Below are 14,077 nucleotides of genomic sequence, written 5' to 3' on the forward strand. Positions count from 1 at the left end.
AAAAAAATAATATTTTTATATATTGTATACAACTGCACTTCCAAAATTCATGAATTCTGAGTTCTCGTCAAAATATGAACATTCCCACATGATACCATTTTTCAACTATAAAAATTATATATAAATAATTTTTTAATTAAAATAAAAATTTTCTAATTAAAATATAAATTAACATCACTTGCTAACTAAAAAAATTTGACAGCAAAATTATAATTTATTAATTTAATAAAAGATGTAAAAAAAACATTACCTTACTAATGATTTTACAGTTACAATAACCATTTGTCCAGGCAACTAAGGGGAAATGAGGAAAACAAAAAAAAATTATTACCCCATAAAGCCACTTCATCCGGGTAACATCTACAAAACCCCATTTGAAGTAGCATTATGTTCCAAAACAGGTGTGTTATTTTTTAGAATTTAACACATAAATGTGCTAAAAGGGGGACGAAGCCTGAAAGCTGAGAGAGGAAGAAGAGGAAGAAGATGGGCGGATGGGGAAAAAGATTTGTGGGTCGGTTAGAATTGGGAATTTTATTTTGTGGGTTATAATTGGGTTGGGTTTTTATAATTGGATACTTTTACAGTGATGTAAATTATTTGTGTGATGTGGAAGTTGATTTGGCAAAAAGTTAAACGAATTCCATCTAAAGTCAATTATGTTGCATAGCCCTGAAATTTTTAATTTGTTTAATAATCTTGATGAAATCTTTTAACTATTATGTGACCTAATTGAAAATTTTTTAAGTCGGCTGATCCAAGTAAAAGTTGATGGTGAGTTGAGTGACCAAAATATCATTTAACCCGGCCCTTAAGTTTCACTGGGATCACATATCTGTTATGTAAGAGTGATTGTTACATTAAAAAAAGTGATTGCTATAGACACAGATGCATATCCTTGAAATCACTACGTTTCCAAGATAAATTAAACTACCAGGTCCATTTTGACCATCAAGATAATTACATGCAAAATTTAGGCACTATAACACCTCTACTTCAATATAAAATCCACAGTGACAACGCTTTATTCTCGTGGAACTTTTTTCATCACCGGTCGTCTGATCATCCATCAGAAATACATGTTCATGTTCATCAGCAATTTCTGATTGTTGAGCATTCTCTTTCCTGACCTGCAGATTTCTTGGCTGGGACTTGGATGTTTGCTTGGCAGCATCTTTATCACCACTAACCCGTGCATCGGATCTGACATTGGGATCTTGTGCGTAAGTTACAGACTGTGATGCAGAGCCATCACCATAGCGATTTTTCAACCTTTGCCTGGTTACAATGGATGAAAGCAGTTGATACCATCTAGAAATAGCTTGTAATTCGTTCCTTCTTCTTTCTTCCGCATACCTTCTCTCCTCTTCTTTTACGTACACCTATTAAAAGTTAAATGAGATACTGAGATCACATTTATTTTATTTATAGTGTGGAAAATCAAGTATAACAGAAGTTCATCATGTTGTCAAAAACATAAGTGTACCAAAATTTATGAATATATGAGGGATTTGAGGGGTTGACAAGATTGTGTTTAAGGTACCAACTATACAAGATTTCCATGTAATAAAATCACAGTTCTAACATATAAAACTGAATCTAACATAATTGTGAATAATCTCAAAGGGACACTACTAACTGAGAATTAATGAGAAAAAAATAATAGTAAATAACTGAAAAAGAAGTAGGTACAATCAAACCATATAATCAAACAATACCACAAATATTTTAGAAAACAATACCACAGATAAGACATATGGAACTTGGAATGTTCAGAAATTATAAGAAAATTTAGAATGATTATTTGTAGATATATTTTATTATATACCTCCAAAATTGCATCCTTAAATTCAGTGCAGACGACAATGCCTTCATACACAGGGACGGATCGACCATTCCGAAACTCAAAACCAACCATAGCAGGTGCAAAATCAATTTCAAGTCTCTTTGCAATCGGGACCAATCCTGGAAACCTCAGGTGCACTGTTCCTGGGGGAAGACACTTTTCAGACCAAACATCCACTTGACCACGTTCATTCTGTATAATAAGATGCATGTAAACTGTCAATATCCATCATGGCAAAGAATGAAAAGAACGAAAACAGATTCTTTACTATTGTTATACAATAGTAAGAAAATATCAATAACCCTTTCATAAATTTACCATATTTAGAGGCATATTAACAAGTTGAGATATTACAAATAAGAACATGTTCAACTTGACATAGTCCATTATTTAAAAGTAAACAGTGGTAAAAAAAGAACATTAAGCAAAGGTGGCCAGATCATTTGTAGTTTTCCTGGTGTGAAGGCCCCATGTTCCACATTCATTTTTGAGGGTAAGTGAAGTACCTTCAGCTTGGCCCCTCTCACTCAAGTTGTTGATTGTGTAACAATGGAAGAAACAGCTAGTTTCAGTCATGTAAATTAGTTTGCTTAAAAATTTCTTCTATCAGACCCTTACATTGCTTTTGTGTCATAAGAAAAGAATAAACATTACATACTTTTCGCAATAAACTACAACTTCCGCTCCTAACTTTTAAGTACATTATTTTATAATGTTCACAGAGGATGCTTAATTAGATGAATAAATGAGTCGGACAATATTTAACTAAGTTCTGTTGTTTAAGACGGTTAAATATTGATTAGATAAGACTTCAGCAGGTACCGACTAAATAACTTAAAATAATATACCTTGCAAGATAAACTAAAAAATGCATAACTGAGGTGGAAACATTAACAATTAAAAAGTTGAAAAAAAAAGTATATTAGCAACCAGTGATTGTGAAAATAACTCGTTCATATTACAATTTACAAGTTAACATAAACATTTAAGAGTAAAAACAGAAAATGATGAAGCAAAACTGTATCCAAGAAAAAGATGCCAACATACATTTACTGCCTTTTAAGCTAGTTTGTATTTTGAACACAGTTTCTCCAAGCAAAAGTTTAACGAGTAATTAATTTATTAAAATAAAAAACTATAATCTTTTTAAATAAATACTAGATAATCAGAATCTCACCCTTGGTACAATCCCATCTACAGCATGAGGCAGTTGCAGTGGTTCTGTTTGCCACTCCCCATAAAGAGAAGTATCTTGTCCACAGTTGTCTCCCTCGTCATAATCATCTGCTTCAGAAGCTAGCTCTTTGTTCTGCTTAGGTGAACGCTTCAATACCTGATCCGAACAAACAAAATTGTCCTATATTTATAGCATATACTTATCTTCACTATATACTTCAGAAATTTATATACAATAAGACAAATTATAAATTAACAAATTTCATGAGACAGATCAGACCTTCGCTGGAAGTTCATTGGCTTTCAGCTGCAGCCCTTCACGCAGCCATCTTTCTTTTGTACGGAGTACTTGAACACATGTTCGAGGATAAACAGGATGACTAGAACAAAAACCTAATATAGGACCTCTGGGGTGAAGTATCTGACATTTGGTAAGCCACCTTTCAAGAGCATACAATGGATGATTTTTATAGGCCTGTGTATTTCACAGGATTTAAAGTCAGAGATGCAAATTTTTAAAAAGTTGGTCTACATAATAATTTGTTAGACAAATGAACACATACCTGTTGATTAGTCGGAAGAGGCTCAGTTAATGCTCTAGTTTCCAACTCAATATCTTCAAGGCAGCTCCTGGAAACACCATATGAATTCTCTATCGAACACTCTGCCATAGATTTGGCACGGCCTGATGCACAGTCAAGCATGGACTGATCCAGCATTCCAGTTGTTTTTGTCCTTTCATGCTCATTTAAACCCTCATGTCTCTTGAGCATATTGTCAGTTGCTATCATCTCCAACTCTTTCAAAGGTGCTAACACAGCGTCCCACCATTTCATATTTATTCTCTCTGATGCTATCTTGTACCACTTCATACAATACCTGAAATACAAGTAGGTGACGAGACCAACATAATACTAAAACTAATAGTTTAAATATTTAGAAGTAGGGTTTTTCTAGTGTGTTCCCATGGGCACATACTAAGAGTTAGTGCTTGATGAGGTGTCCACAAAATATTGGTAGAGAGCTCAGGAGCCCCCCTGCATGCACAAAAATCTCCACCAATAAAATTTTTACAACTCATACATCACACTTTCTTAGCATGTGCCCATGGGAACAGACAAACCGTTAGAAGTATTAGCACACATAGACAATATAAAGAAGAAAAAGATATGCTACTCGAACTCTTCATTTTACCTTCGAGTACCCGTGTCGGACACTCGACACTTGGACATTGACACTCGGACTCGGACACTTATTTTAAGCCAAAAACATGCATATTTTCCAAAATGTTGCCGAGTCCGATACTTGGACACGTGTCCATGTCGGACACTTCTAGCCGAGTCCGAGTAACATAGAGAAAAAGGAAAAAAAAAGAAGAAGATTGTTCTATATATCATATAATCATCAGTTATATATCTATTAATTTGCAAAGTAATCGAATACTATCAGCAAAAAATCAATTAGCAATTAGCGCCACTTATTATGATCAGTGGTTGGCAATAAGGAAACTTATAAAAGACTTTGTCAAGTAGCAGTGTGTTCTTACTGCTTACCTGTTATTTGAATACTTAGTTCTGGTTTTTCTTCAACTTTGTAAATATGTGTATGGAAAGTGAGCACAGGGATTGGCATTTTATAATATCTAACTATGTGGAAGGAAAGAAATATGAAGATATTCTAGCTAAAAAATAATAACTTGGGAAAAGATTACTTTTACAGTAACAGGTCATAAAAACTCGGGGAATCTACTTAAAAAATTCGTTCTGCAAGATTCTCAAAGAAAAGGTTTATTCGTTGGAAATAGAAGACATCTCTCCATTGAAAAAAGTGCCATAAATCAGATAATATTGGAAGTAGAAACTGAAACAGAAAGCATACTGAACCTGCGTGTCACATCTTTAGCTCCATCTCCTGCAAAAGCAACAGAATATCTCAAAGGCATTTTACATGCAGCAATTGCAGCTTCTACTTTCTGCTCCCCATCGATAATAGCATTGACAGCATCAACATGAACCCATTTTCCTGTCAAGTTCTCCCCGCTACAGTACACTTCCGCCCAGTACAAAGGAGCTCCTACTTTCCTGGATCCAATGGCAACAGAAATTCCTTGAGAAGTTGAGGGTTCTACACTTCTAACTCTTCTCATATCTTTTAATGGTATTCGGGATGGAAATGGGTAGGGTCCAGAGGGGGTTTTAATGCCTTTTATGCGGTTGAAATTCAACTTCTTTTCACATGACTCTCTATCAGTGTTACCATTTCTAGATGCTGTGGCAGCTTTAGCCATTTCCAGCTGCATTTCAAACTCAAGATCGCCTATCCTCTTTGGCCACTTGTATTGCTTTGTAGAGCCCACATCAGACATATCATTCTGTGCTTCATAATCATTCGACTGGTTAGCAGGAGGAGAATCTCTAGCTTGAGATGTTATACTTTCTGTCTTTCTGTTGTTATTTTTAAAAGAATGTCTACCAGATGTTTCACATATATTATCCATGTCAGCATAAGCAAGTTCTTTAGAAGGAAAACCAGAGACCGGATCTGGAGTAGCCACCATCAATGTTGAAGAGTTGAATATCCCTCTGCTTGTTCTTCTAGCTTTTCTGGTTACGGATTCATTTTTTTCAACACAAGGTTTTAAAGAAGCAACATCCAAAACAGAAACAAACCTGAAAACGTGTAGACCTCAACTTTAATATGTGGAAGTCAATATTTATATAATCTTTATGAAGAACTATTCATACTACCGGAACTGAATCCGAATGTTATCCATATTAACCATACACATGTTATTATCTCATGCTGAGAATATGAAAACCTTATTCAAAGTTCAAACCTTCAGAAGGACGACTATTATATCCCAATCCAATTAGAAGAGATAAGTTGATATGCATCAAAAAAATCTAAAACACAGCAGCAATCATGTACTATCAAACTATATTCCATTTGGATCCTCCCATATTCTTGCTATAAAATGGAGGATAATATTGAGCATTCCGAAAGGGAAAATGAATATAGAGGAGTGATTTCACCTCAAGAAAATACTTGTTTTTACAAATTATTTAGTGGTTATTTCCACTCCTACTATGCTACTCCGCCTTTTTAAACGGACTAGTATAAATAAATGTTTCAACAAATTAAACCATACAATTTTATGGCTTCTTTGATCTTTCTAAAAACTTATAACGTCCAAAGGACACCGGTTCATCGCATTGCAATCACTGAATTGTTTTATTACCATCACCAGTCCCATCTGCATTTTTTTGGTTTATTTAAAATAGTGTACTGTACTGTCCCCGTTCACAATAATGCCAAAATAACACGAGCATATTGAGGACCCATTAGAAGTTGAAAAGAGCTGAAACCTAGCATGCTTGTGGTTCATTTCAATTTGTAGATGGGTAAGCTGATTTCAATAATAATTAGAGTTGTGGATTACTTGCCAGTTATGAGTTAACCATTTACATTCTAACCAAAAGTGTTCAAGGAAAAAATTAGCAATTTGCTATATAATAGACCATCTCAAACTTGTTTCTACATAATTTGAACTACATGTTATAACTGTGAGGGAGCACTGCCTTATGAGACTAAGAATTATCAATGAGTTTAGAACCGCTACAAAAAGATTTGGTGTGTGCCAGCACCCAGTCACAGTCATAATATGAACTTAAAGTATCAAGGAGGAAAATCAGAGGAAATAATAAAATCATTGAAATGCATAAGAAGAATAAGTTTTTCAAAAATACTACCGGGTTGTGAGGTTCAAAGCTCTAAAAAGTGCCACAGACAATGCAGCAACCTGCAAGAAAATGATCCCATGACTTCTACTCAATATGTGCAATCATTAGAAGTTGTACCATCTCTGTTAAATATTATTTTTATAATAATTGATAATAATCAGCCACCTCAAGATATAGAAACAGATGCAAGCTGATGAGGAACGAGAATAAACAATTAATATATATGTTATTAATTAGTTTATATTTATTTAGTGTAAAGATAAATGATGTATTTATCTATATGTTTTATATGTGGGGCTAGGAGTATATTATTTAAGTAGTTCATTTATAATAAAGCCCAATTGTTTATGGGCCTTAGTCCATTAGGTTTAAAAATAGGGTTTTATAGTCTATATAAGTGATGTAATCCCCCACATTATTACTTAGCTTTGATTATACACTTTCTTGAGAATAATATTGATTAATTATTCTTGGGATCGTATAATTCATTGCTTTGATCTTTTGTTCTTATTTTTATATTATAATCATCTTTCTACAATCGTGTCCTGCATCACAAGCATAATTAAGAAACTTTTAAAATAACTACAGATAAGATCCTTGGAGATATATTTGATTGTTTTCCTTGGGACATGCAGTACATTAGGGTAATAAAATCTTCCTTCGATAAGGCGATAATCTTGGTGCTTAAGTTTTATTCTATTTTTGCTTCTCTGATTTGATTAACGGAGAAAAAGCCTATTGGTTCTGTATAAATTCCTATCTAAGACTGCTATTTTAATTAAGTTTTTTGAATAAAACTCTCATTAAGCTTCCACCCCAATATATATAGGTTCAGCATATTATATAATAATTTTAAGATGAGGACTGTTCTCATGTACTGTACATGACCTAGCAACTCCCTTGTGATTGATTTTCTAATGACATATTGGCATCAGAAGGATATCTAACATAACTACACATAGACAGTCAGACATGTGTGTGTATATATATATATATATATATATTACCTCCTCTGCAGTGCCTTCTTGTGTCTCAAGAGCTAATGCTAAAGCTGATTCAAATGATCTTTCTGTATTGCTTAGAAGTCTGACGTGAAAGTATTTACGGAACTGGATATCCATGAGGAGTTAAAACAAAATGTGAGTGAAAAAAATTTTTTTAATAAGACACTGAAAAGCTGGGTTGAGCTTGTACCCAATTAACCAGAGGAGCCAAAGCTCTTGCTGTAAGTTTTGAGGTCTCTGATATCTTCAAAAACTGGCTTGGTACTAGTGAGAGTAAAGCAGCCTGCCATTTATCAACAAATGAGTATTAACATAAACTCTAGACATTTAATCTTATAGAAAGAAATAGATGAGACAAAAGGAGAAACAAGAAAAGCTACGACAATTTCTTTCATGTCAGGGTGATAATTAACTTTAGAAGAACAGAAAAGCTACAATTTAACGTATCACTTTAAGGTATCATGGTGACTAGACCTAGCAGGAGAGCACATGCCAAACTGTGTCACAAAATATGACTAACTGATACAAGTATATAATGATGATAATTACGAGCACTGTTTGGACCAGTAATTTTTATATTAAGGAGAGTATCCCACTTTACTAATAGACAAGTAAAAATTAAAAATAGGACAAAAAATTTACATCTCACTATTGTTACAAGCACCTTTTTCCCCCATGACATGCAAACAATTCAAAATTTTGGGCCCAAATTGTAAGTACAGTTCCCAAGTCATATGACACACATTTATATGGTTCTATCTATCCATCAATTATGAACATACTCCAGGACTGATAGTTCACGTCCACCATTTTCAAAGTATAGGAAGTTATAGAGTCCTTGCAGGAATAAAAGAGTTTAAAGATTTTCATGCACTCGAATGCAGCCCCTATTGTGAAAGAAGGGATCTAATGATAAACTTATGCAAAGAATTCTACAGAAAAGCAAACATCCAAATAAACATTTAAATTTTGTGAAATCTTAATGAAATAATAAAGAACAAAGATAACCACAAACACAAATTTAATTGCAGAAGTTATGAAGTAAGAAAGAACCCGGCCTAGTCACTGACAATTGGGAAATAGTCTGTGTGGGGTATGACGGTGTTTTACTATCATTGACCATAGAAATGCCTAAGAAATCTGCAATTTCTATTTTCTCATGATGACTTTTCTAATGTATAAATTTCACATGAACTGCGGTAAATCATTTTAAACAATAGAACTTAACAAAATTTTCAAAATTTTCTTGTTATATGCTGTTCCTTCCTTTCAGATGTTAAAACAAGTACATAGATGCAACATATAGTACCTCCACTCCAACATTTATACAATTGTACTTGTACCTAAGCTTCCGCTATCTACATAACTAAATCACAGGTTTTCTGATTTAATATATGCTAGCTGGATAAATATTATTGGTGTTAATATTCCAGTCAAACTTGAACTTCATATTCTCAAGAAATAGTCTTTTCGCTATATCCTTAGTGAATATCACATCACTGGAAATAAATCTGTGAAAGAGAAAGCAATATAAAACAAAAGATACCTGAATTAGAGGATCATTACAGGCGCGGTCAATTAACCTTCCCCGTCCTAGTAAACAAAGCAGATGAACTTTATGCACAAGCTCAGCTCGTTCCTGGAACAATTAAAAGAAAATGGTTATAGTAGATGTAAAAGGCCAATATTGGAGCAATACAATCACCGAAATATATTAACGAGGTAATCTGTTCCACCTTATCTTCCGCAGAAGCTCGACAAATAGCCTTCCGCTTCGCTGTATCAGGTGACGCATCAAATTCAATCGTAATATTGCCTTCTTTATGATCGTTTCCAGAGCTGAAATTGTTAACCTGTCCATCTTCCCAGTCAGGTTCATCCATCTGATCATCATCATCAGTAACCTGCTGAGCAACACCATCTGCCTTTTCTTGTGAACTGCTTTCGGTTATATTTCTATTACTACATTCATCCGCTGTTTGTTTGTCCTTCAACCCACTCTCCAACTTGAACGTTAAAAAAAACATAATAAAGATAAGTTGCATAATAGTATGGATCTATAATCTTAAGATTGCATTCTATATCAAATCCGTTAAAAAGGGGGGAAACAACTTCGGTCATATTATTCCGCAAGTCATTCTAAGAGGACCAAGTTCAAAAGTTTGATGCAATAGCCCCACAAAGATTCAATACCTATTAACTAACCTTGTTTATTGCATCACATCGATTAAGAAAACTCTCTTGCAATTTCGACCCTTTTGCACCATGTCGATTAACTCTCTTTAGAAATTTTCCAACAGCCTCGTGTGATATGTCAGTAAGGGTATCTGCAAATGATTTCACATGAACAAAAGTGCAATAAGCTTCAAATACTTATCAAGTAGTTACAGCACACTAAACTGATATAATTGACAAAATATAATATGCAACAAACCATTATCTTCGCCAGAATCAACACACTTTTGCTTTCCCAAATCAAGTCGAGGCCTTTTAGTTTCTTCCTCACCTGCCCAAACGGAACATTTGCTGTTCACTAAGTCCATCATTTGCAATAACACACCAACACACACAAGAGAAAAATCACAACATAACACAAAAAAATCATAATTCTAACAAACATGAACAGGCAAAACACTCCACACTAAAAATAATAAAGAATTCAAGAACTCGAAAAAGTTACAATCTTTTTAAAATACCCATTGTTGGGTTACTCTTAAAATCACATATACACAGCTTATAATAACACAAACATGAATTTATAATTTTTAAATTTTACAAATTATATACATATAAGTACTGTACAGAGTACATTAACATAAGCTTCTGCAACAAATATTATTAAAAGAAACACAATTAGAGTCTGAAGATTAATACAAAGCCCAATTAAAGAACTCATGAATGGATTAATATATGTCACTACAAAGTAGAAAAAAAACCTATTTTTTTAAGGCAGAGGTATATATAAACATATGAGACATACAAGTTACTGTGTACATATGTTCAAGCAGTTTCAGACAAAGAGAATGTGTGTATGTATACCTGTTGATTGAAGTTGTCGCTTGGCTTGGTTTCTTGTTGTCCGCATTGTATGAACTGATAAAATTGACAGACAAAAATATACAGGAAGAGGGAACTCGGTTTGTAGTGTTTTATTTTATGACTTTTGTACCCGCAAAATTAATTATGGTTTTTTTTAAACAGGTTTTTACAAAAGGAATCGTGGCTAATTATCAGTCGCTTACTCGCTTGTACCCTTGCACGGTGTATCCCTGGCCCGTTCTGGCTCGAACTCATTTAATCTCAGTCTCTCGTGTCCGCTTTGAACTCGTAAAACAAGTTTATTAAAAATGTGTTAAATTAAAATTGTTCAGAGAAATTTGAAAACTTAAATAAATTATAAATTTTTGAAACGGTCAAAATTCTAAAATATGTAGGTTTGGTATTCAACGATATAAATTATTGATATTGATATTTATTTGTAGCAAAAATTATACTCCTAATTTCACCAATCGATTTAAATAAAAAAGGAATTATATTTTATTCTTGTATCTTTGTAACTAATTTTATAGACCTCTGAATAACAATATAAAACTGTACTTCCTCCGTCTCACTCATTTTACCCTTTTTTTATACTTGACATATAATTTAAAACTGCTATAAAGTATAATTTCACAATTTATTTTTATTTTTTTTAAAAAAACATTGAGTATTATATTATTATTTAGAAAAAAAATTAAAAATATCAAATAACTACATTTTAGCATTTTATAATAACATTAAAGTTCGTGCGGATTCTCGGATAAAAAATTGGGTAAGAGTAGATTATTGCAAAAAATATTTTTATTGTTTACCTTGTATTTTGTAAGAAGCCGACTACAATTTAATGGGCCTGGGCTCACACGAGAAGACTGTGAATATGAATGGATCAACGTAAATACAAAACCCTAACACGTCTGTCTAGCGCTATATATGCACAGGCACTTCGCTTCCCCACCATCACTAGTCACAGCAGCAATTAATTTCTTTTCTTTTCTCACCTTTTCTGCTCTTTATTCTCGTATTCTCGAAACAATTGATTAAAAAAGTTGTTCAATATATTTCTGGCAATTCTTTGCATTTTTTTTCATACCTTCTCTTGATTTGTTTTCAAAGAAAAACATGGCAAAGATTTGTTAGTAGTAAGTTGTATAGTTGTTTGATTTAATACAGATTGAATGTGTTTGTGTATTATTGGAGTTTATTAAAAAAAATGCTCAATGATGAATGATTTGCTTTAACCACACTGAAGAGAGGCCGGTGAAACAAAATTTATCTTGGAATTAAGTTTTTTTTAAAAGCTTAAATATTTTGATTTTCTAATCTGCTTTGTGAATGCTTGATGAGTCTTTGGATTTATAAAATGTTTAAGGAGTCTTTTGTCTTTTGAGTTCTTGAATATTTTATAGAGATGAAGAAGATGAAAGTGTTTATGAAGGGAGTTAGAAAAATGAAAATATGGTTAGCTTGGGACTTAATTCTTTGATGGTTGGTTGTTTCATCTTGTTTCTCAATGTGGACAAACTTTGGCCCTTTTCTGAGAGCATAACTATTATTTTTCATTTTCTTTTGCCTTGCGTTTGCTGTTTTATCATCTTATTATGCAAGATTTAGTAATTGTTGCAAAGATTAAAAATACAATTAAATGGTAGAATTACACTTTAAATTGTTGCAAACATGTATATGGGAAAGGTGTAATTATCCTGATTTGCTGAACGTGGTGTTAAATGCAGGTCATTTTTGTCAAATACGGTTTGTTTACCTACATTAAAGTCTACTCAATAAGTAATTCAACTTTAATTAATGTATACAGGTGTATTTTTCCTAATTACTACTATGTAATGTTACTGATTGCTAAGTAGACTAATAATTAGACTTAATATTTATATAAAACAATATGTGATATTATATTTTTTAAATATTTAACTTTTTATAAAATAATTCATCATGTCAATTTTTATTGAAAATATAACACATCAAATTTAAAACATTCATTGAATATCATTAATTTTTTTTATTTAATATCAATTATTTTCATTTTTCTTATATAATATCAATTATAAAATATGATTTTTTTATAGAAATTGTTCTCAAGGTATACTTATTTTAAAAAAATTAAAATATATTTTAAATTGAGATACTAATTAATTAATTATATAATTTATGTTTCTATTTTAAATACATAATAATAATATTTAAAATATACTTGTTCACTAATTTGCAAGTATTTATTTATAATTTTTTAAATAGTATTCATAAAGGTCTCAGGAGACGGAAGCTGGAGCACGACCATACTAATTAATTTATAAATATTTATTTGTACATCTCTTAAATGTATAAAAGATATATTAAAAAGGTACATACACATTATTAAATTACATATTAACATTCAGGTACGTAAAGATTTCCATTTCTCAATTCTAGTCATCAGAGAAGCATCTCATCCATGTACAGAATCTTCAAGAAATTTGAACCAAAATCTATAAATCTCCGGAACAAGACAATTATTGATCATAGGGACTTGTAAATATAATCATAATATCAACATAATATGATATGAGGTAATAAACATTGACAAACTATGAAAGCATACATACAAAAACAAAGTAATTAGAGCTTCTTATAAATGTTATGCAGATGAGTTTCTCCGGACTACTAATGCCTTCTGGAACATATTGTGGCAAATATGTCAAAGTACCCATTTGTATCGGATCCAAAACAACTAAAATCACATTGTAAATAGACGCAATTACCGGACCCATTTCATCTAAAGATATCCAATACTCATATGAACAAAGACTTTCACAATGGTTAACTCTTCTTAACATCATTCTTACTTCATCTAAATTTTTATGCCATACTTTCATCCAATAATCCAAATGCGTCTCTATGAAATCATGCAAATCTGTACGCACCCATCTCCATTGATCTTCTGACCCATAAATCTGATGGGCTACTGATCTATACCCACAATTACCGTCAGCGGAAACATTTACATATTCATGAATATATGGAACAACAAATTTTGGAATTTCTGAAGGAATGGATTCTTTCGTTCCGGACCCTTTGAACTTTTTACCTGATTTAGATGTAGAATTTTATTTGTTAACATACTCAAAGTATGAAGGATCCCTTTTTGTGGAACTTCTACTTTTCGGGCGCCCCTTACTTTGTCGATCACTAAAAGGCTCTTCCACTATCACTGTCTCTGGGTGCATCATTTTCTCCAGGTTAGATATATACATTTTCTTCACCTCCGGTGATTGTTTCAGCAT

The 14,077-nt window shown here is 32.5% G+C and overlaps 2 protein-coding genes across 3 annotated transcripts; both read right to left on the minus strand.

Moving 5' to 3' along the window:
* Nucleotides 1-793: 793 nt before the first annotated feature.
* Nucleotides 794-10,946, minus strand: LOC141671712 (DNA repair protein RAD4). 2 transcript variants are annotated; one of them, XM_074478028.1, is made up of 14 exons: nucleotides 10,806-10,946; nucleotides 10,201-10,272; nucleotides 9,972-10,093; nucleotides 9,503-9,772; nucleotides 9,313-9,405; nucleotides 7,957-8,049; nucleotides 7,770-7,871; nucleotides 6,772-6,821; nucleotides 4,906-5,691; nucleotides 3,586-3,901; nucleotides 3,303-3,497; nucleotides 3,024-3,179; nucleotides 1,829-2,038; nucleotides 794-1,382 (listed from the first exon to the last, which is right to left on the minus strand). In XM_074478028.1, the coding sequence occupies exons 1-14, from the start codon at nucleotides 10,849-10,851 to the stop codon at nucleotides 981-983; spliced, it is 2,913 nt and encodes a 970-aa protein (XP_074334129.1). In that variant the 5' UTR covers nucleotides 10,852-10,946; the 3' UTR covers nucleotides 794-980. The 2 variants fall into 2 exon arrangements, with proteins under 2 accessions (XP_074334129.1, XP_074334128.1); XM_074478027.1 differs by having other exon boundaries at nucleotides 10,201-10,299; nucleotides 10,806-10,915.
* A 2,435-nt stretch (nucleotides 10,947-13,381) lies between these two features.
* LOC141674265 (uncharacterized) lies at nucleotides 13,382-14,077 on the minus strand. The gene is made up of 2 exons (XM_074480986.1): nucleotides 13,972-14,077; nucleotides 13,382-13,881 (listed from the first exon to the last, which is right to left on the minus strand). Exons 1-2 carry the CDS (start codon nucleotides 14,075-14,077, stop codon nucleotides 13,382-13,384), a joined length of 606 nt encoding a protein of 201 aa, XP_074337087.1.

The sequence above is a fragment of the Apium graveolens genome, chromosome 7, assembly GCF_009905375.1.
Source record: "Apium graveolens cultivar Ventura chromosome 7, ASM990537v1, whole genome shotgun sequence".
Classification (NCBI taxonomy): domain Eukaryota; kingdom Viridiplantae; phylum Streptophyta; class Magnoliopsida; order Apiales; family Apiaceae; genus Apium; species Apium graveolens.